Source organism: Armigeres subalbatus, chromosome 1 (assembly GCF_024139115.2).
Source record: "Armigeres subalbatus isolate Guangzhou_Male chromosome 1, GZ_Asu_2, whole genome shotgun sequence".
In the NCBI taxonomy this organism is placed as follows: Eukaryota; Metazoa; Arthropoda; class Insecta; order Diptera; family Culicidae; genus Armigeres; species Armigeres subalbatus.
The window spans coordinates 150122378-150135864 of NC_085139.1; the positions used below are offsets into that span (position 1 = coordinate 150122378).

Sequence of the window (13487 nt, forward strand, 5' to 3'; positions counted from 1 at the left end):
AAAAAAACGCGCATGAGATTACCCAAGTGCATTTAAATTTAACACAGGAAGCATCAAATTAATTTATTATCGAATACTTCTTTAGCTTTAAATTATTAAGCTCAAAATTGGATCTGTGGCATAAACTCGAATTATCATAAAATTTATAATTTGTGCCGTATAACAATATCTCAATTTACAAAACATGTCGTATCGGCATAATGTTTTAATCGGTTGCAACTGCTCCATAAATAATATTGCTTTTTATAGTCATTGAGTACAATTTGCTTGTTTATAAATTAACTGCCAATTCATGCCCTGAAGGATGCCTTTCCAACAGGCAACATGCTACACGCAGATGAAATTACTCTTGTTCTCTCTGTTTACTCACATTCGCCATGCGCTGAAGGTTGTCTCTCCAGCGGGCGGCATACTAAACACGGAGACAGCTATCTCTTATTCTCTCTGTTTACATTTCGTTTGACAGAACATACTCGATTGAACTAGTACAGCACTATTCGAAATCTTGTACTGCGACTTAATGAAGTCGAACGAAATACATAATGCCGCAATTTTTTCGAAACGAATCCAAAAACTTACGAATCGAGTGATTCGATTCGAGATGCACAATGTCACCCCAGTTTACAACGCACATTCTCGCCTACTATGCAGGACAACGTCTGCCGGGTCGACTAGTTATAAATAAAAATCGAAATTGTCCACTAGAAAAAAATTAAAATTTCCACAAATAAATCAATATTGACAATAAACAATAGCAGTTTTTTTTAACAAAAAAAAAACTTTTTTTCCACGAAATATTAAAAACTTTCCACTTTTGAATTGAAAGCAATAAAAAATAGAAATGAAAAAACAATCTATTCTATTTATTGAACGGCTACTCAGTCTTACAATTTTCACAACGAGTTTATTATTTACCCGACGTTTCGACACGGAAATTGTGTCTTTTTCAAGGGGAAAATATTTCTGTTGTTTGTCGTCTGTCGTCTGAGTAGCCGTTCAATAAATAGAATTAAACATACAGTCGAATCATCACCGGTAAAAATCAATCTATATAGGGGGGATACTCCAGCGCAGGACACTTCTCAAAATGACACTCATAGGTCCTTCTACCATTCAATTCAGTACAAAAGAAGGATATTGAGAAATCCTTTACCTGTTTGGTATATGTATTCGATCCTCGTGTTGTAAACTTTGTACAAAATTTGAAATTGAACAAAAATAGCCATTCTTTATACCGGTTTTGTTAAACTGACTTCAATTCAATGAATTATTGGCAGTGGCTGATTTTCTACTCGCCGCTACCACATCCAGGCGCTATAGTATATGCGCAAAATAGCCGGCATGAGTTAACCGCCAGAAATTTGTATGGTGAAAGACATCTAACGCGGGTTTTCTCGAAAATAGAAACTTTTCATGGAAAACTATTTGGTACCGGTTATGTAGGAAGGTGTCTGCTACTACGCCTACCAAATATTTTTTCGATGAAGGTGCTTAATTTTGAGAAATCGAACCTTAGATGCCTTTCGCCATACTGATTTCAGAAAGTTAACTCCTAGTGTGCCGCTGTAAAGCCTACCTTACACCTCGGGAAAATTTTCCGCTGGATTTTGGTCCCCGTGCATTTTAAATGGGGCCGGGATTTTGATTTTCCGTGCCCAAATCCCGAAAACATCGCATATGCAAAAATACATGGGGAAAAAATCCACGATCCAAATTCCCGAGGTGTGAGGCTACCTTAAGCACGCTCGAAGTAGGCGATTCATTATTTCTTCTTGCTGAGGCATCGGAAAGCCACAGAAACAACCAAAAACAAAAATTGAAAATGTTATTGAAAAAGGTGGGAATTTGGAGTAGGATGTAAAAAAAAATTGCTGGAGAATCAATAATGATGATGTCTTTACTCGTGTAACAGAGGAACTTGATCATATTTTTAACATGATACAATAGCGTCCGGTACTTGGGGACACTTTTCTGAAACGTGAAATTTTGGATCTGCCCTTACATACAAATTACCTACTTCCTGTCTGGCTGACCCTTATAAACTCGGAAACTACTGAACCGCTCGGCGTGAAATTGTATATTCATGGGTTTTTCGGGCCTGGAAAGGTTCTTAAGATGGTTCAAGACCCCTCCCACCTCTGGAAGGGGGGCTCTCTCATACAAACGAAACACAAATTTCCACATGATTCGAGAAGTCATCAAGCAAATGGAACCAAATGTGGCATGTGGAGGTTTTTGATGACAAGAAATGTTTCTATGATGGTTCGAGACCCCTATACAAATATGAGAAAAAAAATCTGCATAACTCGAGAACTAACCAAACAGATGGGACCTAATTTGGCACGTGGGAAAAACAGAAGTTTTACGTTTGCTTTGCGATTCCATTTGCCCCTTCTGAATACTTCATCGTGTCAAGGTATTTTGTGCGAGACGAAGTTAGACGGGCTAGCTAGTAATTGAATAAATTTTCCATGAACAATGAACGCTTTTAATGAAGGAGACATCTATAGAATTTTTTTATATTTTTTTGTGGAAAAAATATTTTGTGGAGTATTTTGTAATTGTTTATTGCTAATATTGATTTTTTATGGAAAATACAGCTTTTGTAAATGCAATTTTTACTTTAAAAATTACTAATATATTTTTGTTTCCTAGAATTTTGTATTATTTGGTTTTATATTTATTTATTGCTTCTACCCTGATTCCTTTATAAACAATTTCTTATTTTTTTATGAAAAACTTATTTTAGTCTATTTACAACAAGTATACTGCCGTCATACGCATAGTTGTCTCATGTTTGCTGGGATTCCCTATATACATGGGACAGTTATGCGTATAAGGGCAGTATATAATATCCTAGATTTCGAGAGCTTTTTTAATTGTCTACCCTGTAGCTTAAACGCAATTTTTTAAAAACCAAATTTTGTTCAATTTCATAATTTTATAGGTACTTACTTCTAGTAAATGATTTAGCCGTTTTTATATCACCATAAGTTGTAGAAATAAGCCTGGAAATGTCTTCTGCGTGTTTTTGAACCTAATAAAAATAAAAAAGCTATTAAAATACCGTCAAACGGAGTACTTGCAAGGCCAAAGGAATTTATGGAAAAAAATTGTTATCGAATTTCAAAAAACGACATTGCATACAAGTTTCATTAGCCTAAAATATGATTCCATGCCAAATTTGAGCTCAATCGGACATGATTTAGAGGTGCCTGAAATTCATCAAAGTTTTGAAATTTTTACCCATGGAAATTTTCCCAAGGGGGGACAAAATTAAAAGTCGAAAATTGAATTTTTATATTTGATGCCAAATGACTTAAAAATGCACGAAATGTCGAGATCTGATGTTATTTAAAAAAAGAATCGATTTTTCTGATGTTATTTTTTTAGCAGTGCCAACCGATGGCTACCTAAATAATTGGTGGAACACGCCGAAAATGAAAAGAGAGGTTTCCGCGAGTCTGTTGGAGACAGGCCCAGCCTCTTGAGTTGCGACCGTGGATGTAGTTACATCGTGTGAACCCAAGTTATTTGTTTGAGAAGTGCAAGTGGAGATTAAAAAATTAATCACGTGTTTCTGGGACGGTCCAACTGGCTGGAGAGCCCCAATGACCAGTAGCACCAGTTGAAGCTGGCTATAAGAAAAGGATTGGAAGCTTTTACCGGGCTCGCCCGGTGTGTGTTTTTTTTTCATCACCGCGGCTTAGTGTCAAAGAGCTACATCGGTAGTCTTCGCGGGTCCCCCTGCGCATTGTGACCTGCGCGACTACATTATCCGCTAACCGCCAAGGACGACTCAGGAAGGTTGCCGTCCGATCAAGTGCATCGACGTGAATTACAGTTTTCGCCTGGGAACGTTTGCCGCCGTCTTACTTGGGTAAGCAGACTCGACGCTCTGTTTGCCGACCCCGTCATAAGGCTGCGATCATACAACCTGTCAGCGTCCGGCCGATCGCCGGTGTAAAAACGCTAGCTACCCTGCGAAGCACAGCCCCACTCGATTCATCAGCCGGCCTTCCGGATTTCCATCGTGGTGCCGATAGTCCATCGTTCGTCCGGCATCCCACCCAGCCGGCGCTTCATCGTTCGTTCGGCAATCCGCGCTGCCAGCGTTTCATCGTTCGTCCGGCATTTCGTCTCGCTAGTGCTTCACTGGGTGGTGCGGATAGAATCGATTTGGTTGTCAAAGTGAAGCCAAAATTTTCTATTGTGCCGGAGCCAAACATTGAAGATTGTGGTTATGTTCGTTTTAGATCTAATATTGAGAAGTATTGTTATTATTTGGGGAAAAAATAAAAAATAAACTTAGTTTGAGTTTTGTATTCTTTTTAACAAATATATTCACATTACATTTCGAGTAAAACATTAGTAGGAATGCAACTAAAATGCACTCGTTACGAGATTTCACGAGATTCAGAAGCTGATTGGAGCAGGAATGTATGTAAACCATTGTAAAGTCATGTAGAGTCTCGCGCATTTGTGCGCCTTCATGCAGCATGGAAAGAGAAATTCGAAGAGCTAGGAATGTTTGACAGTCAAGTAACTGCAAAATAATTTTGCTTATGGGATTGATTTCAAAATATCCCGCTACTCACTTGAGAGCACAAAAGCGGTTCTATCCGCAGCACCCAGGTGCTTCATCGTTCCGCCAGCGTTTGGGATAATGAAACTTGTGTGCAATGTCGTTTTTTGAAATTCGATAACAAGTTTTTCCCATAACCCCTTCTCCTTTTCATTGGTAAAAATTTCAAAACTTTGTTGATTTTCAAGCACCCCTAAATCATGTCCGATTGAGCTCAAATTTTGCATAGGGTCATATTTTGGGGTAATGAAACTTGTGAGCAACGGCGTTTTTTGAAATTTGAGAATGTCATTTCCATTGGCACCGTAATATTCACATCTGAGTTTTCAGAAAATTGTTAATTGATCTCGTCGGGTGGTCAAATACTTAGGCAATTGACGATTGATTGAACTGAAGCCGCCTATGTCAGAACACGGGCCCATACGTTGAACGCAATAGAAATAGATAAAATATTTATATAGTATATTTTCTCATTGAGTTAAACGATAAACTTTTATGTCGAAGATCGCTATGTAAGTTTATAGATGATGAACCATGACTGAGTGAAATTCGCTTATAAGATGCTTCCAGTTCTACATGAGCCGTGCTGGTTAGGTATTGACAATGTTGATAAGCTAGTTTATTTAGAAAAATGCAATGTAGCAATTATTTGGCAAGTAATTTGTAAGTGTGGAATGCTCTCAAATCCATTTACAACAATCGATACCAAAACAGTTGATGTGTACGGTCGAGAATTCTAGTGGCGGCTACTGTTCATTATCCGAAAGCATCATAAACCAGTACTATTTATTTTGATCTGATTTGGCATCAGTGCAGCAAAAGGAGTTCGATGAAATGGATTCTCTAAACTGTTCCTATGAAATTCCTATTTTCCTAACTTTTTGGGCTTTAACAAAGGCACGTTTGTGAAAGCATGTTAACGCAGCGGACTCCTTTACAACTTTTGCAAAAAGATTAAAAATGTAGCATAAATCGTTGACAAACAGTCTGTGCTGAAGCTAAAGAGTACCGTCTGATCAAAATTCCACTCCTTGGCGTACGATTAAACAAAAGATATTTTAGTTACTAGATAAAGATTGTCGCTGTCGTCGCTGTCCGGAACATCTTTTGCTTGCGAGGATAGGGGAGCTAAATGTCATAGAAGGAAAATCCATACGATTTGACAGCTTGGTACCCAACATGTTCCGGACAGCAGAACAAAGGGAACCGAAGCGACAATCTTTATCTAGTAACTAAAATATCTTTTGATTAAACGGATCTTGGATAAGTGACGCTGAACTTCAGTACAAAAACATAATAATCATACAATAGTCTGGGCTTGTAACTAAGAATTTGTACGAGTCGCTTAATGCTAATACCAATTTATATATAATTATTAATTATTCATTCAATGGTCGCTTATTTTGTACGTGCTTAATACCTTGCGTGTATTATCGAAGTTCTCTTTGAGTACCGATCGAGCTGTAGATCCTTGAATTTGCTCTAATTCATCAATTTTTGTTTCAATCCTGGAAAGAAGCAGATCACATATATTTGTTAATTGTGGAGTTTGTATACTGATAATTCTCAACAGTAGAAAGTAGAAAAATGTAACAACTATATCATTTCAAACATGTACGTAGCGATTGGATTGTGCTTTATTGCTGCTTAAAAGCAGAGTTACCACATTTACAGATTTATCTGTAAATGATTTATCTAGAGTTTTCAACATTTTTTTTTCAAAGATACCATCGATCAAAGATTTTAAAGATTTTTCAATAAACTTTGCTGTTTTTAATTAATTCCAATGAGTGATTTTTTGTATTACAGTGCAGTTATGATATGCATATGCATATTGCATATATTATGTAGCTTAGCATATGCTGAAGTCATTCGATCATTGTATACTGGACTGGAGTCTATGCAGTTCATAATGAACTGCCAAGCCATCAAATCAACAAATATTTACATAGAATTAGAGGCGAAAGTATAGAATTGATAGTACCGTTAGGATACGCCAGGCATGAAGAATGTCATATTAGAAATTTAGAGACAGTACTCGTCGATAGAAAACCCACGCGATGGCATATGAGCAAATCAAACCACCTTTCTATATTTGGGCTATCTACCGAATCCTGCCGTTCCCGAGTTGTTGATCTGAAAACTCAAATGGCTTTCATAAAATAAAATACCTATGTGGCAACACTACTCAAAAGCCATGTATGCTTCACTGTTTGGCTACGTCTGAACTAGATTGAACCGAGAGGGTTTCCAGTTAGCCTTGCGAACAAAGGCGTAGGATTTCCCATTCGGAGACGAATTCGATTATCCGTTCGGTCTAGGATGTTTTTGGGTAGGAAACATTTTCGACCTCCTGAGCAGAGTTTATCCATTGTGCCTGACACACAAGATACATACTCATGTAAAGGCGAGCATAAAGGAGTTTTCAATTAATAACTGAGGAAAAGTTAATAGAACACAAAGTTGAAAAGCAAGCCAAGTTCCTGTTGGAATGTAGAGCCGTAGAAGCTTTTTTTTTACGTATAACTACATAAAGTAATGTACTAGATCCAAATTACTTTTTAAGGACATAAGCGATGTCTTCGTATTTCCTCATCCAATTGGGCTGTTCCATATAACTGGACGATTCTCCTGATCCACGGTCCAAAAGAGCGACGTTGTCAGAGTTGCTCTGTAAAGAAATCAAAAACGCATTACTACGTGGATTAAATGAAATATTAATAATGAGAATATAGCATTATAAGGGGTGTTCATAGTCATATTTTCTAGAGGAAATGGAAATATTAAGGAGAGTGACGATCCATAAGAAATAATGATTTGATATATACAGCGTAATGAAGGAATTGTATTCAATTAACTAAATTAATCAATTCATCTATCTAATGTAAAGTTAACGTGCGATGGCCACTAAACCTTCCTTTAGTTCAGTTCAGAGATTTTTGTTATCTCAGGCGTCGAGTCAAGTACGAGACACTGAAGAAGGCCTTACAATTGAGGTCGAAATACGTATCTGTCAAAGGTACAAAAAAATAGTGGAATTAAATGGAATAGTACAAACTCGTGAATACATTCCACTTAAGCTTAAAGCTCAAAATAATTTTCGTTTCATTTTAATTATTTACGTTAACTTTCGGTGGGTCATCCTACTTCGTGACCACTCGTAATAACTTGCTTCTCGGGAGATGTCTTTGGCTCCGTCAGTTTGTAGAATAGGTAGCTCCTGATTACTATTGTGCTACCTATTATAGTTTAATGTGAATTTGACTATCTTTTTAAAACTTTTTTTTTATCCTATTATAAATACCATATTTAGACTACATACAAGCTTTATTACTTTTTTTTATTTATTGCAAAAAAACCCTGATCAATTCACCTAGCGGTGTTGGTGCCTTTCTCGTGGGAAAAATACTAAAAAATATGAATGAGTGTTTTTTAGTGTGTACTGTTCATAAACAATAGTTATTTGGCCATAACTTCTGATCCCATAGTCCAATTTTTAATAACAATGGGACAGGATTCCCTGTCTAATGGAACTTTTTGTGTGTAATTCGGACGATGCTAAGTTCCAAAAAGTGTGTCTACAAAATGTTGTACATATACACAGATACATACACACATAACAGGCATAACTTCAATTTGTCAAGCTGAGTCGATTGGTACATAACAAAATGGGTCTCCGAGCCTTCTATCAAAAGTATGGTTCTGGGGTGAGCATATAGCCTTTACGTATACTTAGTATACAAGAAAGGCAATACAATCTTACGTACATAATAATATAAATAAATAAATAACAATTATTCATAAAAAAAATATTTTAAGCTCTTTTTAGTGGAATGTATTCAACCGTCTAAGACAAGTTTAGTACTCTTCATTTAATTCCACTTATTACTTTGTAATCTTTGCAGATACGTATTTCGACCACAACTGTGTGGTCGTCTTCAGTGTCTCGTACTTGACTCGAGTACGAAACACTGAAGACGACCACACAGTTGTGAGTTGTGGTCGAAATACGTATCTGCAAAGATAACAAAGTAATTAATGGAATTAAATGGAGAGTACTAAACTCGTCTTAGACGGTTGAAATATTCATAACATCATAACTAATAAATTAAAAAATTACAAGAGCATTTTGATCTGAACAGGCGAAGGCGATCTGAATAATGTACAGCGTATCGTATCGTACCGTATCGGAATATATGTTCTTGTTGTGATAGGCATTGTTCCGTAACATGTAAAACAAATCAGTTAAATTCCTCTGTGACATATTTTACTGTTCTTCTTATATATTAACTATCGCTGCCGGATTTGTAATAATAATAAATTAGTTAAGAAATACTCAGATAAAACACAAGTGCACAGTTTGTAAATATTTTCCACTTTGACATATTTATCAAGCGCAGCTGTGGGATAGCACGCTCGTCCAACTGAACTCAAATTTGGCTAAGTTTAACCCAAAACGAAAAAAAAAATCGATTGGAACAAAATTGAGTTATTTTAGGATGATGTTTTCACCCTTATTCTTGTTTACAGACGAACGAAACTTTCGAACGATTATGATGAATATGATAGTATAGTATATAGATAGATCTATAAATAACATAAATAAGCAAAGATGAACATCTCCAAACAAGCATAACGTCACGATTTCAATGAAAATATGTATTAAGGCTGTGAACCATTCCATCGATTCGTTTAACTTTTAGTTAAAATTTGACACTTCGATGGTTATTTTCCCATCGTGGTTAAAATTTTACTCCGAAGCCGACCCATTTGAGTTTTGACAGATTGATAATTATTCGGAACGAAATGGATTTGGCGCCAATTTTCTCGCGAACAAAGTTTAACTATCGAACTGTCAAATCTAACCATGCTCCGGAGCAGGGTTATTTTTAACCACGGCGAAATAACCATCGAACTGTCAAATTTTAACTAAAAGGTCAACGGATCGGTGGAATGCTTCACAACCTAAGGGATGTGTTGTCAGGAGCTAATAACTTATTAGTTCCTGGTGATGTCATATGCGCCTGTACACGGTCAAAAAACGAACCCAACCATGCTTTCGTTCTTCTATTTTTACTTACTTAATTATTGGTCATATACACCTCCGGTGGTGCAAAGGGCCGAATTGCAAGATCTCCATCCTGAGCGATGTCCAGCTGTCAGGTTAGATTTCGGTCGACTTCTTTTATTTCTTTATTAAGGCTTCGCCTTATTGAGGTTCTAGTCTAATGCTTGTTTATAGATTGCGTTTCCGCCCCTTCGTAGAGTGTGGCCGACCCAGCCCCACTTCCGATCCCTGTTGCTATCGGCCTCTGGTGACAACGACGATGGAGCTCGTTTTTTCAAATCCAGTTGTGAGGCCACCAGGCCCGAATTATATACCGCAGGCATCTGATACACACCATGTTTCGCTAGCGTATACCAGCACAGATTTCACGCTAGATTCGTATTCGTAATTCGTATTTTGGTGCGTTTACTTATCTGCCTGTTTTTTCTGATATTTCTTAAACTCGCAAAGGCAGCCCTTGCTTTCTTGATCCGTGCATCTATGTCGATCTTGGTACCGCCGTCTGACGCCAGTTGGCTTCTAAGATATTGGAAGCTTTCAACATTCTCCACTGATTGCTCCGCTACTGTGAAACTGGAAGGGGTCACCGTGTTTACATCCAACGATTTGGTTTTGTTGACGTTGATGACTGAACCTGCCGAAGAGGAGCTCTCGGCAAGGTGTTGAGCTTACTCTGCATATCAGAGCGCCGTTGAGCGAGGAGTGCAACGTAATCAACCAATTCGAAGTCGTTTAGGAGCTCCATGATTATAGGCTGCCATAGCAGCCCGCGATGTCGCGATTCTACTATCTGTGAAACGAAGCTATTTCTACCCACAACCGTCCAGCAGCTTATGCGCCACTCCCGCGACAGGTGAGACTGCTGACGTGCGTTTGAGTCCGGCTGAGACTCTTTTCTAAAGGCGGATCAAAATGGTTAAACACTCTCGATCATCGGCATTCTAAGATCTGCATCATTTAAACCCAAGGCATAGTACACAGGTGAAAACCTTTTAAACCCAACCGGATTTGCATCAAGACTAACCGAAAAAAAAGAATATACCTAAAATAATAAAACATTTGATCAAAGATATTCGATAAAAAAGACTGGGGGTACTTGTACTAATACTTGCCTTTTCTCTTTTAGGAGTTACAAAGCATTAAGAAGTAGGTTTGTCTGTGAAGTAGGCCTTACTGCTATCCTACCGTAATTTTCCTTCTTATAATCCTGACTACGGCGAGCAGCTTTCACGTCGCTAGGTCGAAGGAAGAGAGCAGCAGCAAGTTCATCGCTTTTTTCGTGCAGTTGACTCCGCATAAACCCACACTAGTAGAGCCCACGACCGAAACGCACTGGTTGTTAAGATGAAGCTTAAAAGCACTCGGTCGGTTTCGACCACGCGTGATGACCAACCTTGACTCCACCTCTCGTTTATTCAAACATCCATCAAGTTTTACCAACAGCGACACGAACAATCAATTTTTTCGACCAACAATATCACACACGAACGACCGAAGCACCAACTCGAGCACCAACCATCAAAAAATATATGGGGGTTTGTGCAACTTCACTACAAATGCTCAAACATGTTCGGCGAACCTTGACTCCACCCCCGACAACTCAAACCAAAATCAAACCGTTTTAATTTTTTCCAACCGAGCCGGCAACTGTCAAATGGTTGTTCGAACAACTTCACACACGTTCAAACAAAGCAGAAACCGAAGCGTTTTCTTGGGGGCGGAGTCAATGTTCGTCAAACTGCTTGACTGGTGTGTACGTTGCGTGATGAATGGACGTCTTCTTCTTCTTCTTCATTGGCATTACATTCCCCACTGGGACATTGCTGCCACGCTGCTTAGTGTTCAATAAGCACTGTCGCAGTTATTAACTGCGAGGTATCTAAGCCAACTTACCATTTCTGCATTTGTATATCATGAGGCTAACACGATGATAATTTTATGCCCAGAGAAGTCTAAACAATTTTCAATCCGAAAATTGTTTAGACCGGCACCAGAAATCGAACCCAGCCACCCTAAACATGGTCTTGCTTTGAATCCGTGCATCTTACCGCACAGCTAAGGAGGGACCGACGTAGGGGGCTTTTCATCAAACAGATTTTCCACCCTCGAGGTGAGGTGGAAACGGTTGTGGCGAGGTAATCGACAACTCACTAGGGCCAATTTCGAGTGGCTGTAGCTAGGCGCGTAAAGACGTCTCGGGCATACGCTTGTTCACGCCTGCTTCACGCTAAGCTTATCGAGCATAGCCCAACACGTGGATGATTCTCTAAAGTTGAAGTTTAACTGGCACGAGAACTAGAAATTTAGGTCTTAATTCACTAAGGCTTTTCGACAATACATAAGCCCTTCGACAATTTAACCTTCTCAAGTTGCTACACGGTATTTATTTGCTTATAGCACACATTAGGTATCACACTTTATGTAAAGCCTCACTAGTATTAACGGCCAATAGGTACTAAAGGTCATCTCTGGTCAAATGCGGTTATAATCAAGATGAATACACATCTAGGTGTTACAATGTGCTCAATTTGTGGACGAGAAGAAGGCGGGGTGAAAAATTCATTTTCGGTGCAAAACATAAACAAACCGGCTGACTCTCCCATACTAAAATCCAAGATGGCTGAATCGTGAATTTGGCAGATTGGAACACCTAGTGGTGTATTCATCTTGGTTATAATAGTCAAATGGACTGTTAAACCCCTTTATTTAGAAAACTTGTGAGTGATGGGCCAAACACAATGGATACGTTTGCGTGCGTTTTGACAGTTTTCCCATGGCAAAACTGTCAAAACGCACGCAAACGTACCTATTCTGCTCAGCTCTTGAACCTGAATACGGTACGCGAAATTTCGGCTATATTAGTTTCCCTACTAGATGGTGGGTGGCAGCACGAGCTTCCTGACATATTTCAGAAAGTTTTATCCAAGGGCCTCATACGCCTGTCACTGGCGAACAAAGCTCGTGTACTCTGCATCGAAGCTTAGAACCGGTGTTAGGGCGCAATCGTTAATGTTAACATTTTTATATTCGGTTAGTTACTGCAAATAAATTCTTTTTCGAGTCCCTATAATCAAGCAGGTATCTCAAGCATATCACATCGTTATATTGCTACATGATTGAGTGCAAGATTTTTTTATGTACAGGTTATCCGACTTCGTCAGTAGATGGGAATAACCAGCGCGGGGGGGAAACATAAATTTGCAGTGCAAAACGTAAACAAACGAGCATAAATGCCATACAAAAATCCAAGATGGCTGAGTTGGGGATATTGACAAGTCGGATAACCTGTACTTAAAAAAATCTTGATTGAGTGTTTAATTTTGATAAAATATCGAAAACAAAAGTGTGCATAAAAATTGCCTCGCCATAACAAAAAGGTGGTAGAGAATTAACACTGTTGTTTACAGTTTAAAACCAAATCCAGATGTCGCACATGTTGGGGTAGGGATTCAGTGCTCCGCCTTCTCCCCCTGGTTTTATCCATGAATGAAATATGGAAAGTTAATATTTAAAAGGGTGAAATCAATTTTCGTTACATTGTGATCGTTCGCTAAGGGTCCTACGAAATACTGCGGATTGGGTGAAAAGCGTGCAATCGGAACAAAATAGAGAGAGAAATGAGGCGGTGATTAAATAAATTGTCTGCTCTCTCAAAGAAAGCGTTCCATAACGAAAGTCCGGGTTTGAATAAGCACAATATTGAAGCTTCTTTAACTAACTAACAAAGTCAGTTGGATTTAAACAAATAAACAAACATATTAGTGCTGTCCAATCAGAGCTTGAAGATTCTCCCTGTCCTGCTCATGTCCATTTGTTGACAAAAAAGAACGAGCA

General features: G+C 38.5%; 1 protein-coding gene across 4 annotated transcripts in view; it reads right to left on the reverse strand.

Moving 5' to 3' along the window:
• Positions 1–13487, reverse strand: part of LOC134205252 (protein ILRUN-like) — an 88523-nt gene that overhangs the window by 1978 nt on the left and 73058 nt on the right. For 2 of the 4 annotated variants that reach the window (XM_062680340.1, XM_062680339.1), the window contains 3 exons: positions 7144–7256; positions 6006–6093; positions 2956–3037 (listed from right to left, as the gene is read on the reverse strand). In XM_062680340.1, the coding sequence (XP_062536324.1) occupies positions 2956–3037; positions 6006–6093; positions 7144–7256 (283 nt within the window). The remainder of the gene's footprint in view (positions 1–2955; positions 3038–6005; positions 6094–7143; positions 7257–13487) is intronic. The other 2 variants (XM_062680341.1, XM_062680342.1) reach the window with 2 other exon arrangements.